The 23,092-nt window shown below is 53.3% G+C and overlaps 1 protein-coding gene across 3 annotated transcripts in view; it reads left to right on the forward strand.

The window, feature by feature from the left end:
- CIC (capicua transcriptional repressor) overlaps positions 1-21,738 on the forward strand; it is a 46,913-nt gene extending 25,175 nt beyond the window's left edge. For 2 of the 3 annotated variants that reach the window (XM_082232627.1, XM_082232628.1), the window contains exons 3-21: positions 1,644-1,793; positions 1,965-2,181; positions 2,527-2,656; positions 2,866-3,048; positions 3,538-3,697; positions 3,785-3,975; positions 4,388-4,607; positions 8,325-8,425; positions 8,940-10,209; positions 11,552-11,772; positions 12,845-13,011; positions 13,164-13,357; positions 13,504-13,773; positions 14,843-15,297; positions 15,954-16,225; positions 17,637-17,791; positions 18,656-18,787; positions 19,057-19,188; positions 20,396-21,738. In XM_082232627.1, coding sequence (XP_082088753.1) covers positions 1,644-1,793; positions 1,965-2,181; positions 2,527-2,656; positions 2,866-3,048; positions 3,538-3,697; positions 3,785-3,975; positions 4,388-4,607; positions 8,325-8,425; positions 8,940-10,209; positions 11,552-11,772; positions 12,845-13,011; positions 13,164-13,357; positions 13,504-13,773; positions 14,843-15,297; positions 15,954-16,225; positions 17,637-17,791; positions 18,656-18,787; positions 19,057-19,188; positions 20,396-20,745 — 4,970 coding nt within the window. In that variant the 3' untranslated portion in view covers positions 20,746-21,738. The remainder of the gene's footprint in view (positions 1-1,643; positions 1,794-1,964; positions 2,182-2,526; positions 2,657-2,865; positions 3,049-3,537; positions 3,698-3,784; positions 3,976-4,387; positions 4,608-8,324; positions 8,426-8,939; positions 10,210-11,551; positions 11,773-12,844; positions 13,012-13,163; positions 13,358-13,503; positions 13,774-14,842; positions 15,298-15,953; positions 16,226-17,636; positions 17,792-18,655; positions 18,788-19,056; positions 19,189-20,395) is intronic. The other variant, XM_082232629.1, reaches the window with a different exon arrangement.
- Positions 21,739-23,092: the final 1,354 nt, after the last annotated feature.

Genomic DNA, 23,092 nt, shown 5'->3' on the forward strand with positions numbered 1-23,092 from the left:
AGCAGTGCAGGAACATGGGGAACTTTATATACCAGGACAGATTATTTGTCCATCTGGCTAAGCATTGCCTACTTTGGCTGGCAGCAGCACCCCAGGGCGCCTGGTAGAGGCATTTCCCAACCTGACCTTTTTAGCTGAGGATGCCGGGGATCAAACCTGCGGCCTTCTGTGTATTATTCCACCAAAGTATAGTTAAAGCTAAGTATGAATCGGTTTTCTGGTAGGTATGTTATTGCTTGCGGAGTGCTGAGCACTTAAGAACGCAGGTGACCCTGAGCAGCAGTTGCTTCACAGGGATGAGGGTAGCATAAAGTATGTTAGGTTGTGCTGTAAGTTTGTGTTGTTGTTTAGAATCAACACTACTTACTCCACAGAATTAAGCCTGAGGCATCTTTGTGCACAGCTGATTAGCGTGTAGTTTTCCAGTTATGCATGTCAGCTGTGTTTTGTAGAGGCTGTTCGTGGGATGGTGGTAGAGGTGGCACTAATTGTGTGTTTGATTCTGGAACAGAGAGCCCTGCTGCTGCCACTGTATGACTGAAGTTGATCTAGGCAGCCCTGCAATGTGTCCTAGGTTGTTTCCTGTAAAAAACAACAACACATGATGTGGTTTGTTGCAGTGGTGCAAGGCTCTGGTTTAGTCACACTGGTTTAGTTAAGCTGTAGTGGACACTGTGAGTCCACGTGCCATAGAGCTGAGAGTGTCCTGTAGAGGTGTTTACACAATATTTTGGGCTTACTGGTGTTGCATATGCAGTTTGTTTTTTGGGTTCCATAGAACCAGGAAGTACAGATGCTGCAAATTTGATTGTGTGTGCACACGCGTACGCAAACACATGCAAGCCAGCTCAGGTCTCTCTCTCCTACGCAATAATAGCCTTTTCTTGGAACCCCAAGAAGGAAGTCTTGCTTAGCCTGATACAGGGGCAGCAGGAAGTGATGGGAGGGAGAGCCAGTGCAAGCAGATCACTTCCACCTTCAAGGAATAGCTTCTAATGGGGGCCGGTGCTGATAGAATCATAGAATCATAGAGTTGGAAGAGACCACAAGGGCCATCGAGTCCAACCCCCTGCCAAGCAGGGGACACTTCTATGGACACTTCTTCCTAGGTTGGGAGGACCTTCTTCTCCTGAGGGCACAGCCCTGGGGCGCTGTTTGGCTTCCCTTGCCCCACACAGCCTGAGCTCCTGAGGATGCTCTCAAGCCCTCTGGCTGGGATGGAGCCAAGTAGCTTGGCTGCCCCAGCAAGCGTGGGAGTCTGAGTGAGCTGGGCCCCTCACCCCTTCCCTCCCCTTCCCCTCCTGCAGCTGTAAAATTCCTTTGCCTGGCTTCCAGCTGGGAAGGGCGGAGGAGGGGGGGGTGTTGCTTCCTGGCAGGCAAAGGAGAAAATCTCTCCCACCCCCAGGGACCTAGAAGCTAGCGATAAGGCATGGCACAGATTGTGGCTGCTAGGACTCTGGACAGAAACACAACTAGGATGAGGCTGTTAGAGGTGTGCATGAGAGAGAAAGGGAACTGGAGGAAGGGAGACTTGGACTGATTCAACCCTGGAGTCCTGACTCCCAGTCTCCTATTCCCTTTATTTTACTTGCTGGTCTGAGCTGACTGTTGCAACACTTTCTTTCTTCTCCTGTTCCTTCCAGTGTGGACAAATGTGGAGCCACGGTCTGTGGCTGTATTCCCATGGCACTCCCTTGTGCCCTTCCTGGCTCCCAGCCAGCCCGATTCCTCCGTGCAGCCGACCGAAGGCCAGCAGCCTGTCAGCCACCCGTCTACATCCAATCAGAACAAAGGCAAGTGCGCAGGGTGGGGCGAGGGGAAGAAAGGGGGCAGGTGCAGAATTTCCACCTAGGCTTCCTGCTACGGGACAGGCCAGCAGGTAGGACTGGGCATGCGTGCAACTCCTTGCCCTCCTCTGCAAGAGCACATGGCTGTTCATTCTCACCTGAGGCTTTCCATTTCAGAACCTCCAGAATCAGCTGCTGTGGCCCATGAGCTCCCCAGCGTATCTTCCGGGGCCGAAGCAGGGAGGCCAAACACTTCTCACCCTGACAGCCCGACTCCAGTTTCCCAGCCATCAGCGGCAACTCCTGGAGGGAGCGGAGGGCCAGCCCAGCAGGAAGACGACGTCCCAGGGCACTCGCGCCTGGACAGCGAGACAGAGAGCGATCACGACGATGCGTGAGTTCTGCTGCCTTCCGGGGCTGCTCCATCGTGCTTTGTTGCAGTTCTTCTTCCAACAGCCTTGCGAGGTCACAGCTCCCCCCCCCACCTGACAGACAGCTGTTTTATAGCTGTGGGCGACTTGCGCAAGCTATAAGTCCACGACAGAGGTGGGACCGCAGCACAGGGGAGCAGGGAATGTGCTGCTGTAAGGAGCGGCGTGAGGCAGTTGGGAGAGAACCCTAAAACAGAGAGGGAACAGGGAGCATGGTTAAGTTGAAGAAGGATGTCAGGAGACCCGGGTGAGGTGCCGGCGCTGGGAATAGTTTGGAGAAGATGGTGAAATTGGACTTCCTTCTGTAGGTTCCTGTCCGTTGTATCTTCTGAGATGCAACTCCCACTGCTGCCGGGCAAGCGTCGTACCCAGTCGTTGAGCGCTCTGCCCAAAGACCGAGATTCATCTTCCGAAAAGGATGGGCGCAGTCCTAACAAGGTGAGGGATCTTTTCCTGTCATCTCCTCTTCTCTCTCTCCCTCTCCCTCTCCTCCTCTCTCTCTCTCTCATATTCCTCAGCCTTCCTTCTCGTCATTCAGCTGTGGAATGCTCCACCAGTATTCAGAGTTCACCCTAGGTAAAATATAAGTTTAGTGGTGGCTTTGGTGCTCTTTGCATCCACACGGACCCTTTTTTTTTTTTTTGCAGAGAGAAAAAGATCACATCCGGCGGCCTATGAATGCTTTCATGATCTTCAGCAAGCGACACCGGGCCCTGGTGCACCAGCGGCACCCCAACCAAGACAACCGTACCGTCAGCAAGATCCTAGGCGAGTGGTGGTACGCGCTGGGGCCCAAGGAGAAACAGAAGTACCACGACCTGGCCTTCCAGGTACAGCCTCCTAGGGAGCGTAACACGGAGAGCGGGGCCTGATGGTGAAAGCCAGGGCTGTATGTATGTAACCTTTTCAGGAGTACAGAAAAGGCATGCAAGGTTGTATGGTTGCAGACCTGAGTTTCCGGAGAATATCTCTTTTCATGTAATTACAAAAGCAAGTCTCCGGCCTTTAGGTTGCCAAGATATGCTTGAAAAATTCGTAGCTAAAACCTAGTAAAATCTCAGAAGCAGCAGTTTTAAAGGGAACGTGGATGCAGTGTCTTGCTTTGTTTCTTTCCCCAGTGTATAGCAATGATGTATAATTTGCTCATTTTAGATGGGATTCAGATCTCCATTTCACAGAATTTTAACTTATGCGGCATGGAGTCCATGACAGCCATTCCCACTTTTTCCCCTCAGTAGCTGGTACATTGCCTAGGAATCTTTTCTTCATTTCTCTCCATTCTCAACTTTTCTCTCTCCCCCCCCAAAAAAAAAACCCAGGTGAAGGAAGCCCATTTCAAAGCACACCCTGACTGGAAGTGGTGTAACAAAGATCGGAAGAAGTCTAGCTCAGACGTGAAGCCCTCAGGGCCCGGGGGATGCTCCAAGGAGACCCGAGAGCGCAGCATGTCTGAGACGGGTACCGCTGCTGTGCCAGGAGGTGAGCTCCTTTCATATCTCTCTTCCCCCTGCCCCCCGCTTTAAGACTCTCTCCTTCTTGTCTTACCACTCTCTGCTTCCCCACCAGGCCCTTCCGAGATGCAGGTGCTGCTGGGGCCAGAGGGCAAGGCAGGCATGGTAGGATCCGGCCACGGCCATGGGGAGCGGATCCTGCCCTCGGCAGGGCCTGGCGCACAGCGCCCCCGGGCCTTCTCCCACAGTGGGGTGCATGGCATGGAGAGCGACCGTGACAGCCAGGTGCTGCAGGAGCTCACCCAGGTACGTTGGCACACTCTTGGGTTCTGGCGGCGAGGGGCGGGGCAGTAGGAAGTCATGGAGAATCTGGGCTTTGATCAATTCCAGGGGAATTGGGGCTTTGGGAAGGAGAAGGAATTATTGCTTGCTGCAAACCCAGCTCATGTGTGCACACACAAGAAAGAGTGCAAGAATGCAAGGCAAAGGCAGTGTCGCTCAGACACGTACCCTGACTTGGGAGCTTGTAAAGGGAGTTGCCTTTTCTGGCCTACACTAGTTCTGGGGCTTCCTTGTCGGTTCAGCTGTTGTTTTGCCACCCAGCTCCTTCTTTCAAATGAAGTCTGACCTGACAAAAATCCTTCAGGTCGCAGATCAAGGATCACCTTCTTGCCCTGGGAGATGCGAGGCTCTAACAGATGACACTATTCTGTTCCAGATGTGTCCAGGACAGTCTCTGTACGTCAGTGGGAAGGGGCAGTTCGGGGGGCTGGGCCCTTCGGGGTCCCCATTTGCAACCCCAGGCGAAGGCCCCAGGCACTCCTTGCACCTGCACCCCTCCCGTGCCTCCCGTTCTCAGCGCACAACCAGCGAGGACATGACCAGCGACGAGGAGCGAATGGTCATCTGCGAAGAGGAGGGTGATGACGACGTCATTGGTAAGGAGTCCCTGCCCCAAATGCTAGCACAACGCTTTCGCTTATCCCTGAACCACACGGAGCTCAGAGTATTTAAACTTGTTGCCCTAAATTCCTGCATGGCTGCCCCACTCCTAAAGCAAAGGGTGAGGAACATTGCAAATACATTGGGGGTGAGGAAGATGACACGTTAAATAAATGCTGAGGTTTCAAGAACTTGATGCAAATCATGAACTAATAGTTCAGCATTAAATTTAAGTTGAAAGCTGGAGGACTGATTTTCAGCAGTAAGACCTGCCCTGTTTTGGAATAGGCTTGCTGGTCTTCTAACTGTTGCCCTCACATCTGCAGCAAGAATAGCGTGTGGTCCTGTATGGCAGTGTTTCCCAACCTTTTTTGGGCAAAGGCACACTTGTTTCATGAAAAAAATCTCGAGGCACACCACGTTACAGCCCCGTGACGTCAGCACGCAGCGTCACGCCGGGAGGGACGCACGAAGGAGGGGGGGAGGGCGAGCGGAGGCAGCGGCGAGCCCCGTTCCTCCCCATCCGCCCCTTTCCGTGCAAGGAGCGCGAACAGGTGTGAGAAGGGGGTCAAACCTGCGGGCCGGCGCCGGGGAACCTCCAAGCTTTGGGGGTGGGGGGGGGAGGAGGCAGCAAAGCGAGGCAGGAAGGAGAGTGCGGCTTGGCTGGGTGAGCTTTGGCAGGGGCAGGGAATGAGAGCCGCGAGGCGGGCGCTGCGGACGGAGGCGCTGCCCGCCGAGCTTGCAGGCAGGCAGACTGCGAGAGCCCCGCGCTGGGCGGCCTCTCCTTGCCGCCGCCGCTCCGCATCTCGCCGCCCGACTCACCCGCCTCCCTCCGGGGACGGCGCCCCAATCGAAAATTTGACTTTTTAAAAAAAATCTTTCGAATTTTTCAATTTTTCCCACGGCACACCAGGCAACATCTCATGGCAGACTAGTGTGCCGCGGAACAGTGGTTGAAAAACACTGCTGTATGGCCTTGGTGCTTCTCTTGTGCCATAAATATCAGTGTACCTATATTCTTACCTACCAACTGACCCAAATCTTGCTAGGAGATCTGTTTGCCCCTGGCAAACTAGAAGGTTATTCAGCACTGTGTTATAGGCGCCCCTAGCTTGTTCTAGGGCATGACTTAAAGTTGCTTTCTGGGGCGGTGGGGGCCCAGTTTGTCGTCCTGCAAACCCAAATCCACGCAAATCCACCATGTGCCACACAAACCCTGTACTTAATCTGTTATCAAATGATGTTACATCTGGTAAAATTCAGTGAAACCAAGGAGGCAGGATGTTCTGCGTTTTGTGGGAGCTTGTAGAGGCGAAGAAGCCGGGCCCCCTAAGTTATCTTTGACTCTCACCTCTACAATGCTAAAGTTGATTGGGTGGGACTGGAAAGGCTGTGACCTCCATGGATTTAAGAAAGAGTTGGGTTTTTGTGAAATACCTTGTGATTTGCTGCACAAGTAATGCAGCACAAGGATGAAGAAATGGCTACTCTTCCATTATTGACTCTTTTTCTCTATGTATGCTGAGATTGTGGGCATGGGAAATGGTACTGGGAAATTAGTACTTGGGATTTAGTATCTTCAGAATTCCTTAAGTTTCTAACATTTAGGACTGCAAAGATGGGCTGGTGGACTATCTCCCAGACGCTGCCCTCTCAGAAGCTGAAAAGGTGGAGAAAGTAAGATCTCTAGGGCTTCAGTGCCTTGCACAAACACTTTCTCCCTTTCCATGACTGTCAGAGAAGCAGAGTGAAAATATGCAAACCAAGTAAATATATGTGCTCATTAGCATGATTTATGTAGATTGCAGAATAGTGTGACTGTCCTGAATGCCTGGATAGCTCAGTTGGCTAGAGTGTAGTGCTGATAATGCTAAGGTTTGCAGGTTTGATCCCGTATTCCTACTAGATGATCCTCAGGATCCCTTTGAACAATACGATTCTATGATTCCACCATGTTTTTTCCCTCCTCCCGATTTACACAGTCTTGCCAATAAAGAGGAACTTTAATTTACTTCGGTCAGAGTGCAACACCGACTGTTCTTTACCTGCAGTGACAAGCTGTGCTATTACACTGTAAGCTAAACAAATGTTCCCCGCTACCCAAACCGTTCAAATTTTATTAGCTCAAGTAAATGAATGGAATTTCCTCTTCTAGACACAAACTCAATTCAGCAATGGAAGCAGCCACCTCTTTTTGAACAGTAGCTTTAGGCAAGCTGCTGTAATCACCAAATTGCACCACAGAAGGGAAGAAAGAGGGATAAAACTCAAAACATTGGTGGCGGGAGGGGGTGCAAAGTGAGGGGAGAGGAGTGAAGAGGCACCCCCCTTGGGGAGCATGGAATCTCCTCCCAGCTGCCATTTCATATTGAAGTCTTCAGTCTTACTCCCATAACCACAGTGGCTCAGACTTCCCCTTGTATTAAAAAACCCCCAGTGTTTTCTGTACCACGAGATCGTCGTACCCTGCATTAGTTTATGTGGAATAAGCTGCTCTCAAACAAGCATCTGATTCCCTTGCACACAATCCGTCATATGGGATAGAATGCAGAGTGAGGCAGTTTGCTGTGCTTTATTGAGGCTGAATGTTCTCGGCGGTAGAGCCAAGTGACCTGCATGCAAAAGACCCCAGGCTTAATCATTGGCATTTCCAGGTAGACTCCTGCTTGGCACCCTGGAGAGCATCCGCCAGCCAGTTACTGCAGACAGTATTGAGGCAGATGAGACCAGTGGTCTGATTCTGAATAACGTGTCTTCCTAATCCCAAGAGGCATTTATTACAGGAGTGGGATAGTCCCATTCTTGTTGCTATTCGCTTTTTAGATTGTGAACGTAGTGGTAGTGGTGCGTACTGGCATTAAAAGGTAACTAAGGGATGTGGGTGGCGCTGTGGCTTAAACCACAGAGCCTAGGACTTGCCAATCAGAAGGTTGGCGGTTCGAATCCCTGCGACGGGGTGAGCTCCCGTTGCTCAGTCCCTGCTCCTGCCAACCTAGCAGTTCGAAAGCACGTCAGAGTGCAAGTAGATAAACAGGTACTGCTCTGGCGGGAAGGTAAATGGCATTTCCGTGCGCTGCTCTGGTTTGCCAGAAGCGGCTTAGTCATGCTGGCCACATGACCCGGAAGCTGTACGCAGGCTCCCTCGGCCAATAAAGCGAGATGAGCACCGCAACCCCAGAGTCGGCCACGACTGGACCTAATGGTCAGGGGGTCCCTTTTACTCCCTTTTTAATCTGCATTTAAATGCAATCTTGATTATTTACTGAACAAGATTCTCTGAATGCACCAGAATCCAGATTGCTCTGCTTCAAAGCTGGGCTGCGGGCAGGTAAAGAGATGGGCATTTCTGCCTCTTTGTTTTCCATCCTGCGCAGTGTTTCGTTGTGCCCCGGTTATTGGCCCACTACCAGCACCGCCTTTTCCTCCGATTACTCAGCTCCCTTCTGCACCCAGAGCACCCCTAATTTAGATCTCTTACAGGGGACAGCAGCTATAATTTCTAACACACACACACACACCTTTCCCTGCAAAAAATTAGAAATAAACGCTCCGCATTTTGCCTGTACTTGCAGTAAGTGAATTTGCAGATTTGCAGTAATCCTATCTCTCTCGGATAAAAATCTCTGCCTCTCCAGGAGAGTTTTGGAGAAGGAGTGGGGGATGTTTGGAGGTGGTCAGGTGTCTTGCTGACTCATGCTTCTGCCCTCTTACAGCTGAGGATGGGTTCAACCCTGCTGATGTTGACCTCAAATGCAAGGAACGAGTGACGGACAGCGACAGTGAGGGTTCCTTGGGGGATGAATCCGACAACAAGGTGAGTAGGCTGGAAGTAAAGGAATAAGGGTGCAACTATAAGCCTTGCAACATAAAGAGGTTGTGGCAATGAGAGAGGAATCTTTGCTTTGTGGGGGGTCTGGCAGTGGGATGCTTCAGAGTGTTTAAAGCACCGCACGCGTCTTCCTTGTGGCAAGCTAAACTCCTGGCTTTTGGCATGGCGTCTTTAGAGGTTTTTAATTAACATTTTGTGTTGAGATGAGCAAACACAAGCACAGTCCTTTGCAGGGAAGGGGCTGGAGCTGAGAGAGGGGGACTTTGCTGCCCTCTTGGCAGAAGTGAGATTCGAAATGCGAACTGTCCTGGTTCAGAACTCATTCCTGTTTTGGGACTTAGAATTGTAGAGTTGCAAGGGATTCCGATGCTCATCTAGTCCAACCCGCTGCTGTGTAGGACTGGCGATGCTGTAAGGAAGAGTATGAAAGCAGCTCTGTGGAGGAGATAGCTCCTGGGCGTTCCGGCAGCCTTCTAACCCTTTCCCCATCTGCTCGCAGGACTTTGGGCGCAAGCTCTTCTCCCCGGTGATCCGCTCAGCTGCGCTGCCTCCTTCCTCTGGTGCCTTCGCCCCCTGCCGCCCGCCGCCCCCTCTGGACTTGGAGCCACCCCCGCCTCCTCACAGCCTCGACCAGCAGCCCCCTCCCAAGACGTACGGCTCCTTCCAGCTGGCACCCAGCACCTTCAAGGCCCAAGATTCCCGAGGAGGACTCCGCCCTCACAACACCCCAGCCAAGCGCCTGGAGCCGCGCTTCGAATCGGCGGCGGCCTCTTACCGGCGGAAGCGGGCAGACAGTGCTGGAGGGGGCTCCCAGGCAGCAGCCACGGAGTCTGGGGTGGCCCCCCTGGCCGCCCCGACTCACTCGGTCATCTCTCCGCCTGGTGGAATGTTTCAGGCTGTGGTGCTCTCCGATTCCGCCCGCTTGTCCTCGGGCACCGTGCTGGTGACGGCCCCGTCCATGAGCGCCCCGAATGTGGGAGTGATTGGCTACAGCGGCGCGCCCAGCCTGGTCCGCACGGCCTCCACTGTCGTCACCAACGTGGTCAAGCCGGTTAGCAGCACCCCGGTGCCCATTGCCAGCAAGCCCTTCCCGCGCGGGTCAGGGGAGGGGCTCCCGCTGCTCAGCCCCCCTCCCTCGGACGGGGCCGCGAAGGCGGAAGGGATTTCTGTGGGGCGCCTCGGCCTCCTCTACGCCGACAAGAAGACTCAGCCGCCCTCGGCGATGCCCGGGATCCAAGCCACGTCGCCTCACCTTGTAGCCGGCCCTCTCATTGGGCAAGGCTTGACCGCTGTGGGGAAGGGGCCTGCCAACCAGGGCAGCGTGGTGACCAACCTCCTTGTGGGAGCCCAAGGCTATGGGCAAGCAGGCAGCGCGGGAGGGGCTGCTGTTCCGGTGACTGTCTTACCCCCCGGCGCCATTGCACAGCAGCCCTCGGTGCAGTTCATCACGCAGAATCCGCCTGGGCCCGGGCAGAACGGCCCAGTGCCGCTCAGCATCCTGCAGCCTCAGGGCATCCTCTCGGGGGCAGCGGGCAAGGCAGGCGGCATCACTCAGGTGCAGTACATCCTGCCCACCTTGCCTCAGCAGCTGCAAGTGGCCGGGGGAAAGGTGCCGGCGGGAGCGGGTGCTCCTGGAGCTGCCAGCATCCATTTCACTCTTCCGCCAGCCAACGGAAAGGTGATCGCCACACCCCAAGCCATCCCCATCATCCAGCCTGCTCCAGGAAGCGGCAACAGCAATGTCACTGTCATGTCCTCAGCACCCAAAGGTAAGGGCATGGGCCTTTTTGCTTGATAAGCCCTCCGTACCAATATTTTATTTTATTTTTTAAAAAAGATAATTGCATCGCATCAGAGGCTTAGACCTCACCCTGCCTAGTCTCTCTGTAATTCCTAATGACCTCACCAGCTCGACCAGAACCTGGGGACCACTAATAAGTCCACTGGGTGCGGCCGAGCGGGAGGCTATATCTCGCCAAAGGGTATGTTCTGGTACCTGCTACCTTATATAATTGTTGCAACTTCACTCCTTCTGGTCCTGATCATTGCATTTTGTATATATAAGAAGGATCACAGTATTGACATCAACCTAGAGCCAGAACTGATAAGGTTTAACCTTGAAGGCCTACATGGGGAAAATGAAAATGAAGCTTCACTAAGACTGAGAATGCTTCCTGGCTAGTTCATCCATGCTCCATGATGAAGTGCAGAAAGACATTCATTTTCATTTATGGATCTCTCATCCCTGGAGGGTCACCGCGCCCCAAAGCATTACACATTTTAGAAGCGCCAGGTTCCAGCCATTTTTAATACATGAAGGGGTTTTTACCTGAATCTCCTGCCGCCTCTGTGTTAACGGAGCTCACCGTTTTGTACGGCAGAGTTCACTTCTGGTCCCTGGGCAAGCAAGAGGAGGCCGGCCGACAAGAATATGCACATTGGCTCTCCCTGGTGTAAAAGAGCCAAGAAGAGCCGTGCTGCGTTGGGCCAGGGCCCTGTCTAGTCCAGTATCCCATTTTCCATGGCTGGCAAGAGCCATGTGCCTTTGGGGAGCCCCCAATACAAGGCATGAGGTCAATTGCCCTCTCCAGAAACATGTGTAGTATGTGGCCATCTCAGCTAGTAGCCCCTGATAGCCTTTGCCCTCCATGAATTTGTCTAACCCCCTCCCCCAACTGCTGCCCTTTCAAGATTACAGTGAAGGTGCCTGCCTGATGCCAGCAGGCAGGGAGCTCCACCGTATGGGTGCTGCCACCCTGGAACATTTGATTCCTTGCAAATGGGAAGCAAGCATTACGTGGCCTCTGTCACGGTGCCAGTTCTGTGGATCAAAGTGGTTGGGTAAGGTGATCTTGCAGGAAAACAGTAAAATTACGTAATCCTTGATCGATCTTCCAAACTTGAGAAGCCCCAAACGTAGCTTTCCTCCTAGGGAGAGGTGCTTTTGTCCTCCCGATAGTTGCCCTGTCCTGTGCCTTTCCCAGGTCCTCAACATCCTTTATGAAATGTGGTACCTTGGTAGCTCCGCTCAGATGCTGGGCTTTTTGACATCCGCAAACTGACCTCGTTGTGTGCGCCTCTCTTCTCTCTCCCTCTCTCCCCCCCCCCCAGTTCAGTCAGTGTCTCCAGTTCAAGCTCCATCTCCCGGCACTTCAACCCACCTCGTGTCTGGGCAGGTGGTGCCCCCTGCTGGGCTCCAGGTACAAGGCAAGGTCCTGGTGCCCATGGCACCCCCACAGGTGACGGTGCGCACCTCCTCTGCCACCCAGCTGCCTCTGGTGACCCCACCTTTCCCCGTCCCCGTGCAGAACGGGAGCCAGCCAGCCAGCAAGGTTAGTTAATTGGGGGGGGGGGGCTGTGCTGGGTACCTTATGCGATGGGTGAAGGTGGTGCTATCTGCTAATTGTGAATACTACGCTTGGCATAAATGCTGCAGGACTGTCAAATAATAGTAGTAGTAGTAGTAGTAGTAGTACTAGTTGATGTTCTGGCGGCTGCTATTATTACTTTCTTGCACAAAGGGTGGGTAGGTGGTCAGTTCATGGAGCAGTAGATAAGCCTAGGGATGGGGGTTTGAAATTACCTCCACGTAGGAGTCTTTCTTCCCTGTCCTCTGCATATCCTACTTAGGTCACCCTCTGGGTTTCAAAGTCCAGGTACTTCCCTTGAACCGCAAGGTCTTTAATTCATGGCATGTAAAAAACAAACAAACCCCAAACTTTCTATAACCTGCCAAGATACCTTTGGCTAGTACAGTTCTTTCATTTGTTTTTGACACTTGTATTCCCTCTTTTCCTTGGCAGGTAATGTAATCAAGTTTCTTTGAGTATATTGTTAACGTAGTACAACGTGGGGAGGAGAGCAGAGCCTCTTAACGTTGTGTAGCAATGCTTAATTCAGTTGCTCATTCTATAAGTAAAGCAAAGAAAAACTCAACCCAGCTGAACGATGGCGCTCTGCTGTAGGGCCACAGGCATCCTGCGAAACTGGAGGATTGAAACTTCGGTACAGGATGCGTTGCTTCGACTGGAATGCTGAGAAAACTCTGCTTTAATCTCTTTCTTTCTGGACAAGTTTATCAGGATTGTGGGGAGGGACTTTAAAAACGAAGGAGAGATAAAACTAGAAGGCGATTGGTGGGCCCAGACGGTTTCTTCCTCACAGCTCCCTGTCCCTACTGATCACAGGCTGCAGTTCCCACTCTCACACTTCAATGCTCCTTCCTCTTTTCCAGTTAGGGCACCTAAGGCAGCATAGGTTACATGATTCCTGTTCCTACTACTGCAGATGTTGAATTCTGACAAATCAGACCTGAATGGCATGTGGAAACAGTGTTTTCATGATGTTGGTTGACAGCTCTGATTGACAGGTCTGCCTGGCCACCCCGTCTTTCTGCTTTTCCAGATCATCCAGCTCACCCCGGTGCCCGTGGTTCAGCCCCAGCCCTCCTCGCAAAGCAGCGCCACCTTGGTTCCACCCCTTAGCCCAGCTGCTCTCCAAGGCACTGTGGCCACTGCCGTCATGGGCTCCCCGAGCCAAACCCAGAAAGTCCTCTTGCCCTCCTCCACCAGGTACAGACCACCCCCCTACTGATTGGCTATGCCAGATCCTGGGGGCACCCTGCCTGGGGGGTGGGGAAGGTGGCCGGGGCGCGATCTTGCTCATTTCAGCATCAGCCACCTCCTCTGCTATAACACACTCTCCCCCCTCTCTCTGCCCCCAGGATCACCTACGTGCAGTCAACAGCCGGGCACCCCCTCTCCCTGGGCACCTCGGCCTCCCACACACAGTCCAGCGCCCCCCCGGCCACACCTGCCACGACCTACGTTCAGTCCTCAGTGGGCCCTGCCCCCATGGCACTGGGTTTCACAGCCATTGGGCCGAATGGGCAGGCCATAGTGCAGCCGCTGCTCTCAGGTAAGGTTGGCAAGGTGGCTGGGGTGGGGGGTGGATGGGGCCAGGCTGGACGGATGCGCTTGGCAAGGGGCATGGAGGCAACGAGAGATGGCGCCAAGGGTCGACTGGCTTGCCTCTGATTCCACTGCCCGTTCTGCTTCCTGCAGGTCAGAACCCTCTGCTGGCTCCAGGGCAAGTGGTGTCCCCACTGCAGAGCCCCCAGCTCCCGGCGTCCTGTGCTGGACAAGGGCAGGTCATCACTGCAATCTACCCCAGCCCCACGGGGACCAGTCCTGCTCAGCCCACCAGCCACGGCGTGGTCTACACGGTGGCAGCCACAAGCACCGTCACAGTCTCCTCTCCTACAGCCATCCTGCCCAAGGGGGGCAGCAACACTCAGAGCGCAGGGGGGCCCAGCCAGGGCCTGATTTCCACAGGTACGGGATGGGTGGGTGGGTAACAGCAGGGAACCTGAAGGTGGGGCTTGACCCAGAGGGAGGAAACTGAGAAGTAGGGGAGGCAGCCAGGGAGGACACTGAGCTAAAAGAAACAAATTGTACACCTAGGCTGCAGTTTGTATTCCCCGCAAATGTTGCCCCTCGCTTTGCATCATTAGAAGTCCATAAGGAGTAGAAATCTTGCTCTTTTTAAAAAAATGTGCATTCCACTATAGTTCATTCCATTATAGTTGAATGTATGAAAAAGAATATAACACAAAACTGCACAATAATACCATGACAACAGAAAAAGTATAACGAGAAAGATTGGAAGTTTTTTGCAAAAAAATTTTTTATCTGATAGCTATAATGTCAGATTATAATGTCAGATGAGGGACGCGGGTGGCGCTGTGGGTAAAACCTCAGCGCCTAGGACTTGCCGATCGTATGGTCGGCGGTTCGAATCCCCACGGTGGGGTGCGCTCCTGTTGCTCGGTCCCAGCGCCTGCCAACCTAGCAGTTCGAAAGCACCCCCAGGTGCAAGTAGATAAATAGGGACCACTTACTAGCGGGAAGGTAAACGGCGTTTCCGTGTGCGGCTCTGGCTCGCCAGAGCAGCTTGGTCATTCTGGCCACGTGACCCGGAAGTGTCTGCAGACAGCGCTGGCTCCCGGCCTCTAGAGTGAGATGAGCGCACAACCCTAGAGTCTTGTCAAGACTGGCCAGTACGGGCAGGGGTACCTTTACCTTTATAATGTCAGATAAATCTTTGGTCTTTTTTTCTTTTTATCTTTTTTTTGGTCTTTGTTTCAAAATTTTCCTTTCTTCCCTTTTCTTTTCTTTTTCTTTTTTTGTATTTAAATCTGAAATACTTATCTTCGTTGTATGTTTGTATCTTTAACCATTAAATATTATTTTTTTAAGTGTGTGGGGCACCCCTGCTTGGCAGCACTATGTTCCTGTGGTGCTGGATCTGCTCGGATCCTGAGTTAGGTGGGCTTTCTTTCCCTTTTGGGCGTTTCTGACTTGACTCTAACCAGCTTCGTTTCCCCACCTCCCTCCTACTCAGCTACCCCTGCCGCTCCTCCAGCGGTTCCCCGACCTCAGCGGCCGCCGCTCAAGCCCCTCCAGAAGGTGAAGGCCACAATCGCCAGCATCCCAGTCGGCTCTTACGAATCCTCCCCCTCTCCGGGTCCGGCCCGGCCCCCTGGAGGGCAGCAGCAGGAGCCGGGAGGGTCGCGATGCCACCGGGAGGCCGAAGCAGCGGGAGAAGCCCGGACTTTGCGGGAGGCGGGGCCCCAGGAGCAGCCTCTTTCCCCCGTGTGCCGGGGCAGCGAGCAGAACCCCCCGCCCAAAGCCCAGGATCTGAAGCGGGAGTCCTGGGAGCCGGTGTCGCCCCCGTCTCCCCAGCAACCGCAGGTCACAGAAGCGGCGCCCGCGGAAATCTGGAGCCAGCGGGAGGCAGGAGCCGGAGAAGAGAGGGCGGTCCGTGACCCTCCACTGGGCAGCAAAGGGACCGAGACGGTAAGAAGGAGACAGGAGGCCTTTGCTCAACCTGTGCTTTCAGCGCTTGGAAATCCCACAACAGTCTTTGCCAACCCAGCCCCCCCCCAAAAAAAATTTCACTAGGGCAGGCGGAAACTGGAAAAGTCTTCCATAAAGTCTCCAGCAGAAGCTTCAGAAGCTCCAAGGAGATGGTTCTGCGTCAGGGGAGCACAGCCACTGAGAATGCCTCTCTCTGTGCCAGCCTTGTACAACATGCACTCCCTGTGTCCCCCCGGCCAATGTTTTGGCCTACAATTCCCATCAGCCCCAGGCAGCACAGCTGTAGGAATACAGCTGCATGTCCCTGGAGATTCCCCCAAGCTGCAGTCTGAGCATCTCCTGGAGACTTTGGAAGATCTTCCCAGTTTTCACCTGCTTTCACCCAATTTTAAGCTCACGAAATCTTACAGGGTTTTGAACATCGGGATGGAGGCTTCTGGGCTGTGTATTTATATAATAACCTCCCGCACATAATCATCTTGCCTTGCGAAGCAAGCGAGAGGGTCTCCCCGCTAGTAGTTCACCTCCCCATTTGCCAGCCTTGCTGATCTGCCTCCATGTTGGCCCGCCCTCCTTCTGAATGCCTCTTTCCAGCCACTCTCTGGTGGTAAACACCCTACTCCTTTCTTCCCCAGGCCCTCAAGTTCTCCACTTCCCCGGACTGGAGAACGGCTGGTGCTGAGGGCCGCAGTGAAGCGTCTGCCCCATCCGCAGGCCCACTGACTTCTTCACTCAGCCCTGGCCCTTCGAGCTCCACGGAGGCCCCTAGAGGAGGCCCCTCGACCCTTGCTCCAGCGGCAGCAGCCTCCACATCCGAGGCAGGGCCCGAGCAGAAGGAGGTTCCCGTGGGGAAGAAAGTCAAGGTCCGGCCTCCGCCGCTGAAGAAAACCTTCGACTCTGTCGACAAGTGAGTGATTGGGGAGCTGCAGGAATGGGTTGCCAGAGACCTAAAGCACAGGCAGCTGCTATATGCAGAGTCAGAGTATTAGGTCCAACCAGCTCAGAGTTACATCCCTTCCCCAGGAGTTACATTTTGCAAAGTGTGTTCTGGGGTATCTGGAGTTCTTCATCAGGAGTTGCCGAACTCCCCCCTCCTACCCCTCAAAGGCAGCTTGCTTGCTGATACCATAATAATAATAATAATAATGATAATGATAATTTTATTATTCACATGCCAGTTGGCCGTTCATGCTGGTTGTATTTATATTATATGTATCATCCCATGGTTCTCCTAGAGTCATAGAACTGTAGAGTGGGAAGGGGAACCCTGGGGGTCATCCAGTCCAACCCCTTGCAGTGCAGGAATCTACGCTGAAGCATCCATGAGAGATGGCCATCCAACCTCTGTTTTAAAACCTCCAAGGGGTCCATAACCTCCTGAGGGAGACCGTTCCACTGTCAAACAGCTCTTAATGTCAGAAACTTCTTCCTGATGTGTAGTCGGAATCTCCTGTCCTTTAACTTGAAGCCACGGGTTCAGGTCCTACCCTCCAGAGCGGGAGAAAACAGGCTTGCTCCATCCTCCATGTGACAGCCCTTGAGATATCTGAAGGTGGCTCCTCTCCCAGTTAGAGCTTCCCAACAAGCCTGTGATGTAGACTAGGCTGAGAGAGAGTCCCTGGCCCAAGGCCACCCAGTGAGCTCCATGGCTGAGTGGAGAGTTGAGATTTGTTCTCCCAGATGTTCTGTCCCTGCAGTGACATGGAGCCAAGGGAGGTTGCGTGGCAGTGCGTTCTAATGTGCAAAGAACTCTGTGCAGCTAGGAAGCTTGGGAAGCTGCAGACGCCAGGGGGGAGTTGAGCTTGGTTTGGCACCCACCGGACTTCGCCGGAAGGGCTGGAGCTACTGACCATGTGCCTGGGCTGAATGTGTGAAGGCTGCTTTCCGTGTCACTCTTTTCTACACAGCTGTTGATGCTTGTGCCGAACTAACAGCCTAATTCCAGAAAAGGCGCATGCCTCCATAATGTGCAAATAAGTGTGCAAAGTGCCCTGTTTTGGTCTGAGCTCACATGTTGGTAAGAAAGTACGTGCCAGCGTTATATCCTGCAGAAACACACACGTTGGTTAGCACTCTCTTGGGAACGGGCGGTGTTGCAAGTTAAATTCACAGGTGAAGGCGGCCTTTTCCGTAGACAAGGTTTTCCACAAAGGCTTGCCACTGGTGGTGGTGGGACCCTGGAGGAAAGCACTGGCCTTTTGAAGAGCAAAGCACGAGGAGGCTGCTGGGTTGGGGGGGGCAGTGTATGTGTTGGGGGGGCATGTTTTGTGGGAGCCCCTGACTGCACGGTGTGACCCACACCCTGTCCCCTTCCCCAGCAGGGTTCTGTCGGAGGTGGATTTTGAGGAGCGCTTTGCCGAGCTGCCTGAATTCAAGCCCGAGGAGGTGCTGCCCTCGCCCACCCTGCAGTCGCTTGCCACCTCGCCCCGTGCCATCCTCGGCAGCTACCGGAAGAAGCGCAAGAACTCTACCGGTAAGGAGCCGGGCAGGGCCAGGAATAGCCTTCTGTGGGAGCGGCTGCTGGGCATTACAATTCCAAGGCAACAGAGAGGACAAACACGGAGGAGCAGATGAGAATGGCAGACACAGATATTGCCAGGGGCTGGACGGAGGAGGAATGGTGGTGGTCATCCCCCACACTTCTCATGAACCTTCCTGTGAACAGGACAGTATAGACTTAGAGCAGTGGTTTGCAGAAGGACATAGTTCAGAGAATGTAGAGGTGAAAAGCTGGGCAATATTGGAAGAGGAAGTAGATTCACCGGGGGAGAGACAGATGACAGTGTCTTTGGAGAGCATTCCTGAGTCTCCCTCCCCCAGGACTAGGCGTGCAGTGAGAGTAGCCAAACAGAAAGCTCAAGAGACAGAAGCCCAGACCAACTGGCGCAGGGATGACGTAAGATAAGAGTGACGAAGGGGGTGGGACTTGGAGCAATGCCATTATAGGGAAGGCTGCATTCCTTCATAATTCTCTGTGAATTATTGAATAAATTGCTTGGTAAGAACTTTAATCGTTTCTCGATTCTGGGCTGCCACCGTGGGAGAGATCTGATTCCCCGAAGCCTGACAGATATGGAGGACAGGGTACTTACTATCTGTTCTGTGGAGAGTCTCCAGGCAGGACAGGTTTGGCCAGGAGGTTACTGGAGTCGAAAAGCAATGTGGGATATCCGCCCCTTTCACATTTCTGGGAAAGGAAGCGTAACTTGTGCTTCCTGTTTCCAAGCTCTCCCGTAATTCTGCATCCTTGGGTTTGATTTGGCGCAGATTTTTTAGGGGCAGGACTTTCCCCTCCCCTGACTTGGTAACACGACTTGTGTGCGGGTGTCCCTTTCAGACCTGGACTCCTCAACGGAGGACCCCATCTCCCCCAAGCGGAAGATCCGGCGCCGCTCCAGCTGCAGTTCGGAGCCCAACACTCCCAAGAGTGCCAAGTGCGAAGGAGACATCTTCACCTTTGACAAAACCGGTGAGTAAGGTTGGAGGGCGGGGGGGGGGGATGATTGGGGAGAAAAGGTGGCAGTGGAGGAGAGGCCACCTGAGCCTCAAGCAACACTGAAAGGGTCCAGAAATACCCCCAAGCTGTGTACCTGCTTCCTCAGAGGGAGGGTGACCCCATTCAGAGCAGGCAACCTCCCAACTATCCGCTAGCAAACCACCCACTAACATTTAGCCACCCCAAACCTTTTAAAGGGGCATTTTGGCTCCAGGTGCATCATGGATCCTTTCTCAATTTAGGCACAGACACGGAAGACGTACTCGGGGAGCTGGAATACGAGAAGGTGCCGTACTCCTCACTCCGGCGTACCTTGGACCAGAGGAGAGCTTTGGTCATGCAGCTCTTCCAGGATCACGGCTTCTTCCCTTCAGGTAAGGAGGAAGCTCAACCTGGCTGACATTGTCCTTGGGGGGGAGCAGAAGTTTGGACTTTCCTTTTCCTGCAGGGGATTCATTCCCCCCCCCCCGGCCCTTGGACCCTTCCTCCACTGCAAGGAAAACGACTGTAGTTTTTGGGTTTCAACTGAGCAGCCATTTTAGGGTCCACCAGACAGTCGTGGAAATGTAATCGAGAGCAGCTTTCCTCGTCTGGCGGGGTTTTTTTGGATTCCCGGCTCTCACCAGCCCCAACCACCATGGCCAGTAGCTGGGGACGATGGAAGTTGTAGTCCCAGCAGCTGCTGGAGGGCAGCAGGTTAGGAAAGACTCACGTAGAACAACTCTGCGTCATCCTCCTGCTATCTGAATGGCAGCTTTCAGTTTGGAACAGGAACCGAGAGTGACTGTACCCCTCTAGGCTTCTTCTGTATATTTTTTGGCTTTGCTGGTGGGTGGGGTGTATGCTCCAGGTTAAAGCACTGCCTATGGAAGAGTATTTGTTCTGTTAGAAAGGGTGGCTGCATCTCTGTAGAGGAATCAGACTTCATTCATTCATCCCATCCATTCATATACCCCACTTTTGAAAAACAACAATCATTCTAAAAATTGAACATTAATACAATTAAATCTATCTATCTATGAAAAAGATATAAAAACCATACAAATAAAAACAGCATAGCACAGCCCTTTCATTAAAAGCACACAGTTCCCCAAAGCCTGTTGGAACAAGTGCGTGGAGGGAGGACAAAGAGGGAGCCAATCTAACTTCTCTAGGGAGGGAGTTGCAAAGTCTGGCAGCAGCCACCGAGGCAGCATTTCCCGCATCCCTACCAAGAGTGCCTCTGAGGGTGGTGGGACTTGAGAGAAAATCTCAAAACCAGGGAAGGTTCATATGAGGGAATACGCTCCATAGAATTGTAGGGTTGGAAGGGACCACAAGGATCATCTAGTCCAACCCCGAGATGCAGGAATCTTTGCCCAGTGTGGGGCTTCAACCCATGACCCTAGCATTCAAAACATTTCAGAGAGTACTGTAATATTCCTTAGTCTTTCTCTCTCTGTTTTGTGGCCTAGTTCAGTTATCTACATTAGTTTGTAGGCTTTCTTCTCACCCCCCTTTTTATACCCAGCCGTTCTCCTCCGCCCCATCCTCCTTGCTGCAGCACTCACCACCTTTCCTCTCTCCCTCCCTCTTTGGCAGCCCAAGCCACCGCGGCTTTCCAGGCCCGCTACTCCGACATATTCCCCACCAAGGTCTGCTTGCAGCTCAAGATCCGGGAAGTGCGGCAGAAGATCATGCAGGCGGCCACCCCGACAGAGCAGGCCCCGAGCACGCCAGAGCCCGGAGGCCCCGCCAGCCAGGGCAGCGCAGCGGAAGTGGGGCAGCCTCTGGAGCTGACCGTGGCACAGGACTGTGCGCAAGGAGCAGAGGCCACCTCTGCCGCCACCGCCACAACTGCCCCCCTTCCTACCACAGCTGCCAGTTGGGACTGTAACCAGCAGTCTTCCCCAGGAGGCAGCGGCAGCGGAGGCAACACCAGCAGCAGATGAACAGCCGTGAGCAGAGAGAAACAGCCTTGTGGAAAAGGAGTGGGGGGCATATTGGAGCTTTGCCCCCCCCTCACCCGCTGCCATCTCTGTTCGTCCCTCCTGCCCTCCTTCCCTTGCTAAGTGCTTCCCCCATTTTCTGTGCCCCTGCTCAGGGACTGGAAGCAGGGAGGCAGCTGTCCTTCCTATGCAGACTCTTCCCCTTTCTTCTTGCACTCCTCTCCAGCCAGTCTGCTCCGAGAGGGAGGGGCTCTGGACTGCTGCCAGCCCCTTCGCTTCCCCCTCCACCCCAGGACTCGAGTGGTGGTGCTGAAAAACCATTCCAGGACACACAGGCCTTGCTCTCTCAATGCAGCGGAGACCGGCGACGGGCCGAGTTGGGGGACAGTTTTACAAAGGGCCTTGAGCGATGGACCCGTGCGAAGTGTCGGGTTCCAATTTCAAGGCCCCTCCCCGCCCTTTTAATAATGTTAAATATTTTGAGAACCCACATATTCGTTGCTTTTGTGTCCGTAACTGGGGTGGAGGGGAGAGTCTTTCCCCAGACACACACACACATACACACAGCTGCAGGGGGTCGGGCGGGGAGTTTGTGGCCTTGAGTTCTGGACAGGGTTATTGCTTTGGTCGCTGGAGGCGAAGGAAGAAGAAAGCACACCCAGACCGCTGCCGGGATCAGTTGATTACGACGCCCGCTTCTCTTGACCGGTCAAGGCTCTGCGTTGGCAACGAGAAGGAGGGAAGAGGGTGTTACTTGCGGTAGAGACTGCATACAGACCAGCCTACATCTGGACAGGAGGTGAAGAGGGGTTTCTGCGAGTGAGGGGCTGACCCAGCACTCAAAGAAGCAAGAGAGAGCAGGTGTGGGTAGCTGGGGGGGCTCCCCCCCCGAGCGTGAGTGCCCTGGCGGCCCCACGTCACATGTTGACCATGTGTGTAACCCCTTCTGTATTGGGGTGCTCCCACCTCACACGCTATTAAAGCTCTTTAACAATCCGTCCAGTCGTGGAGTTTTAGTTGCGCACGTCTTTGGAGAACACCTTCTGGTGGGGGATACGCTTTCCACCAAATTCTCCTGCAAGTCTGGTGCGGAGTGGCACAGAACCCAGCTCCTTCCAAAACCTCCACTCCAGCATCCTCCAAAGGCTTTTAACCCTTAAAGAGGTATGTCTGAAATGAGTGTATGCGAGGGGTTCCTGTGAGCCTTGGCCCTGGGCGCTCTCCCTTCTGCAACACTGCAGCGGCAGAATAAAAGTGTGTATATTTGCAGCGAACTTGTGCAGGCTTCAGACCTCAAGGCGCCTCTGTTAAGAAAACCGACAGCAGCAGGATGTGGAGTGGGCTGCATAAATCGAGCCCTTTTGTGCATCTGATTTACAGGTCTCTCTGGGTTGCAATCCTTGTTCAAAACAATTTTCAAATGGATCTTGAGTGGCAGGAGGAGGCGGCTGAACAGCAGGTTGCAATCAGTGTAGACCAGGGGTCAGCAAACTTTTTCAGCTGGGGGCCGGTCCACTGTCCCTCATACCTTGAGGGGGGGCGGACTATATTTTGAAGGGGGGAAAAGAACGAATTCCTATGCCCCACAAATAACCCAGAGATGCATTTTAAATAAGAGCACACATTCTACTCATGTAAAAACACGCTGATTCTTGGACCATCCGCAGGCTGGATTTAGGTGGTGATTGGGCTGGATCTGGCCCCGGGGCCTTAGTTTGCCTATCCATGGTGTAGACGGTGGTCCTCTCCAAAAACTAGGTTTCTACGTATGAAGCGAGATGACCTGTGCCTGTTTTTCAGGCATTTCCTGATAAGGAGGGGCAACTTCTTTTTGTGAGGGGTGAACGGTAGGATTATTGGGTAGGCATTTATAGCGCTACGAGGTTCTGCACCAAGGCTGTGTAATGTTGGCTTGCACCACATCTCAAACCCTGCTGTGCTGTTGGCATCTGTCTTGTTTCGGAATGCAACGGAGTGTGTGAGTCAACCGTTTGGAGAGTCCACCACTTGCTGTGGCTGTAAGGAACAATACAGAACTTGCACCACGGCGGTTAACAATAAGCCCCACCTGCCCATTTAGAGATGAGACCCTGCTCTTCAATTACCTAAAGGTTTGGGAGGGAGCAGCTTTATGGAGATGGTGAAATTATACAGAAGAGCCAGCTTTCTAGATCTTGCATGTGCTCCATCTGATTCAATATTCAACTACCTAGCAAAGATTGCAGGGAACAAAGAAGGTGATGTTCCCTGCTGCAGAGACACAATAGGTCCTCCATGGAAGGTTCATGCATATCGGTGGGGAACTATAACTCCAATCATCTGTGACCATTGTCCATGCTGACTGGGGCTG

Source organism: Podarcis vaucheri, assembly GCF_965113315.1.
Source record: "Podarcis vaucheri genome assembly, chromosome: 7".
NCBI lineage: Eukaryota > Metazoa > Chordata > Lepidosauria > Squamata > Lacertidae > Podarcis > Podarcis vaucheri.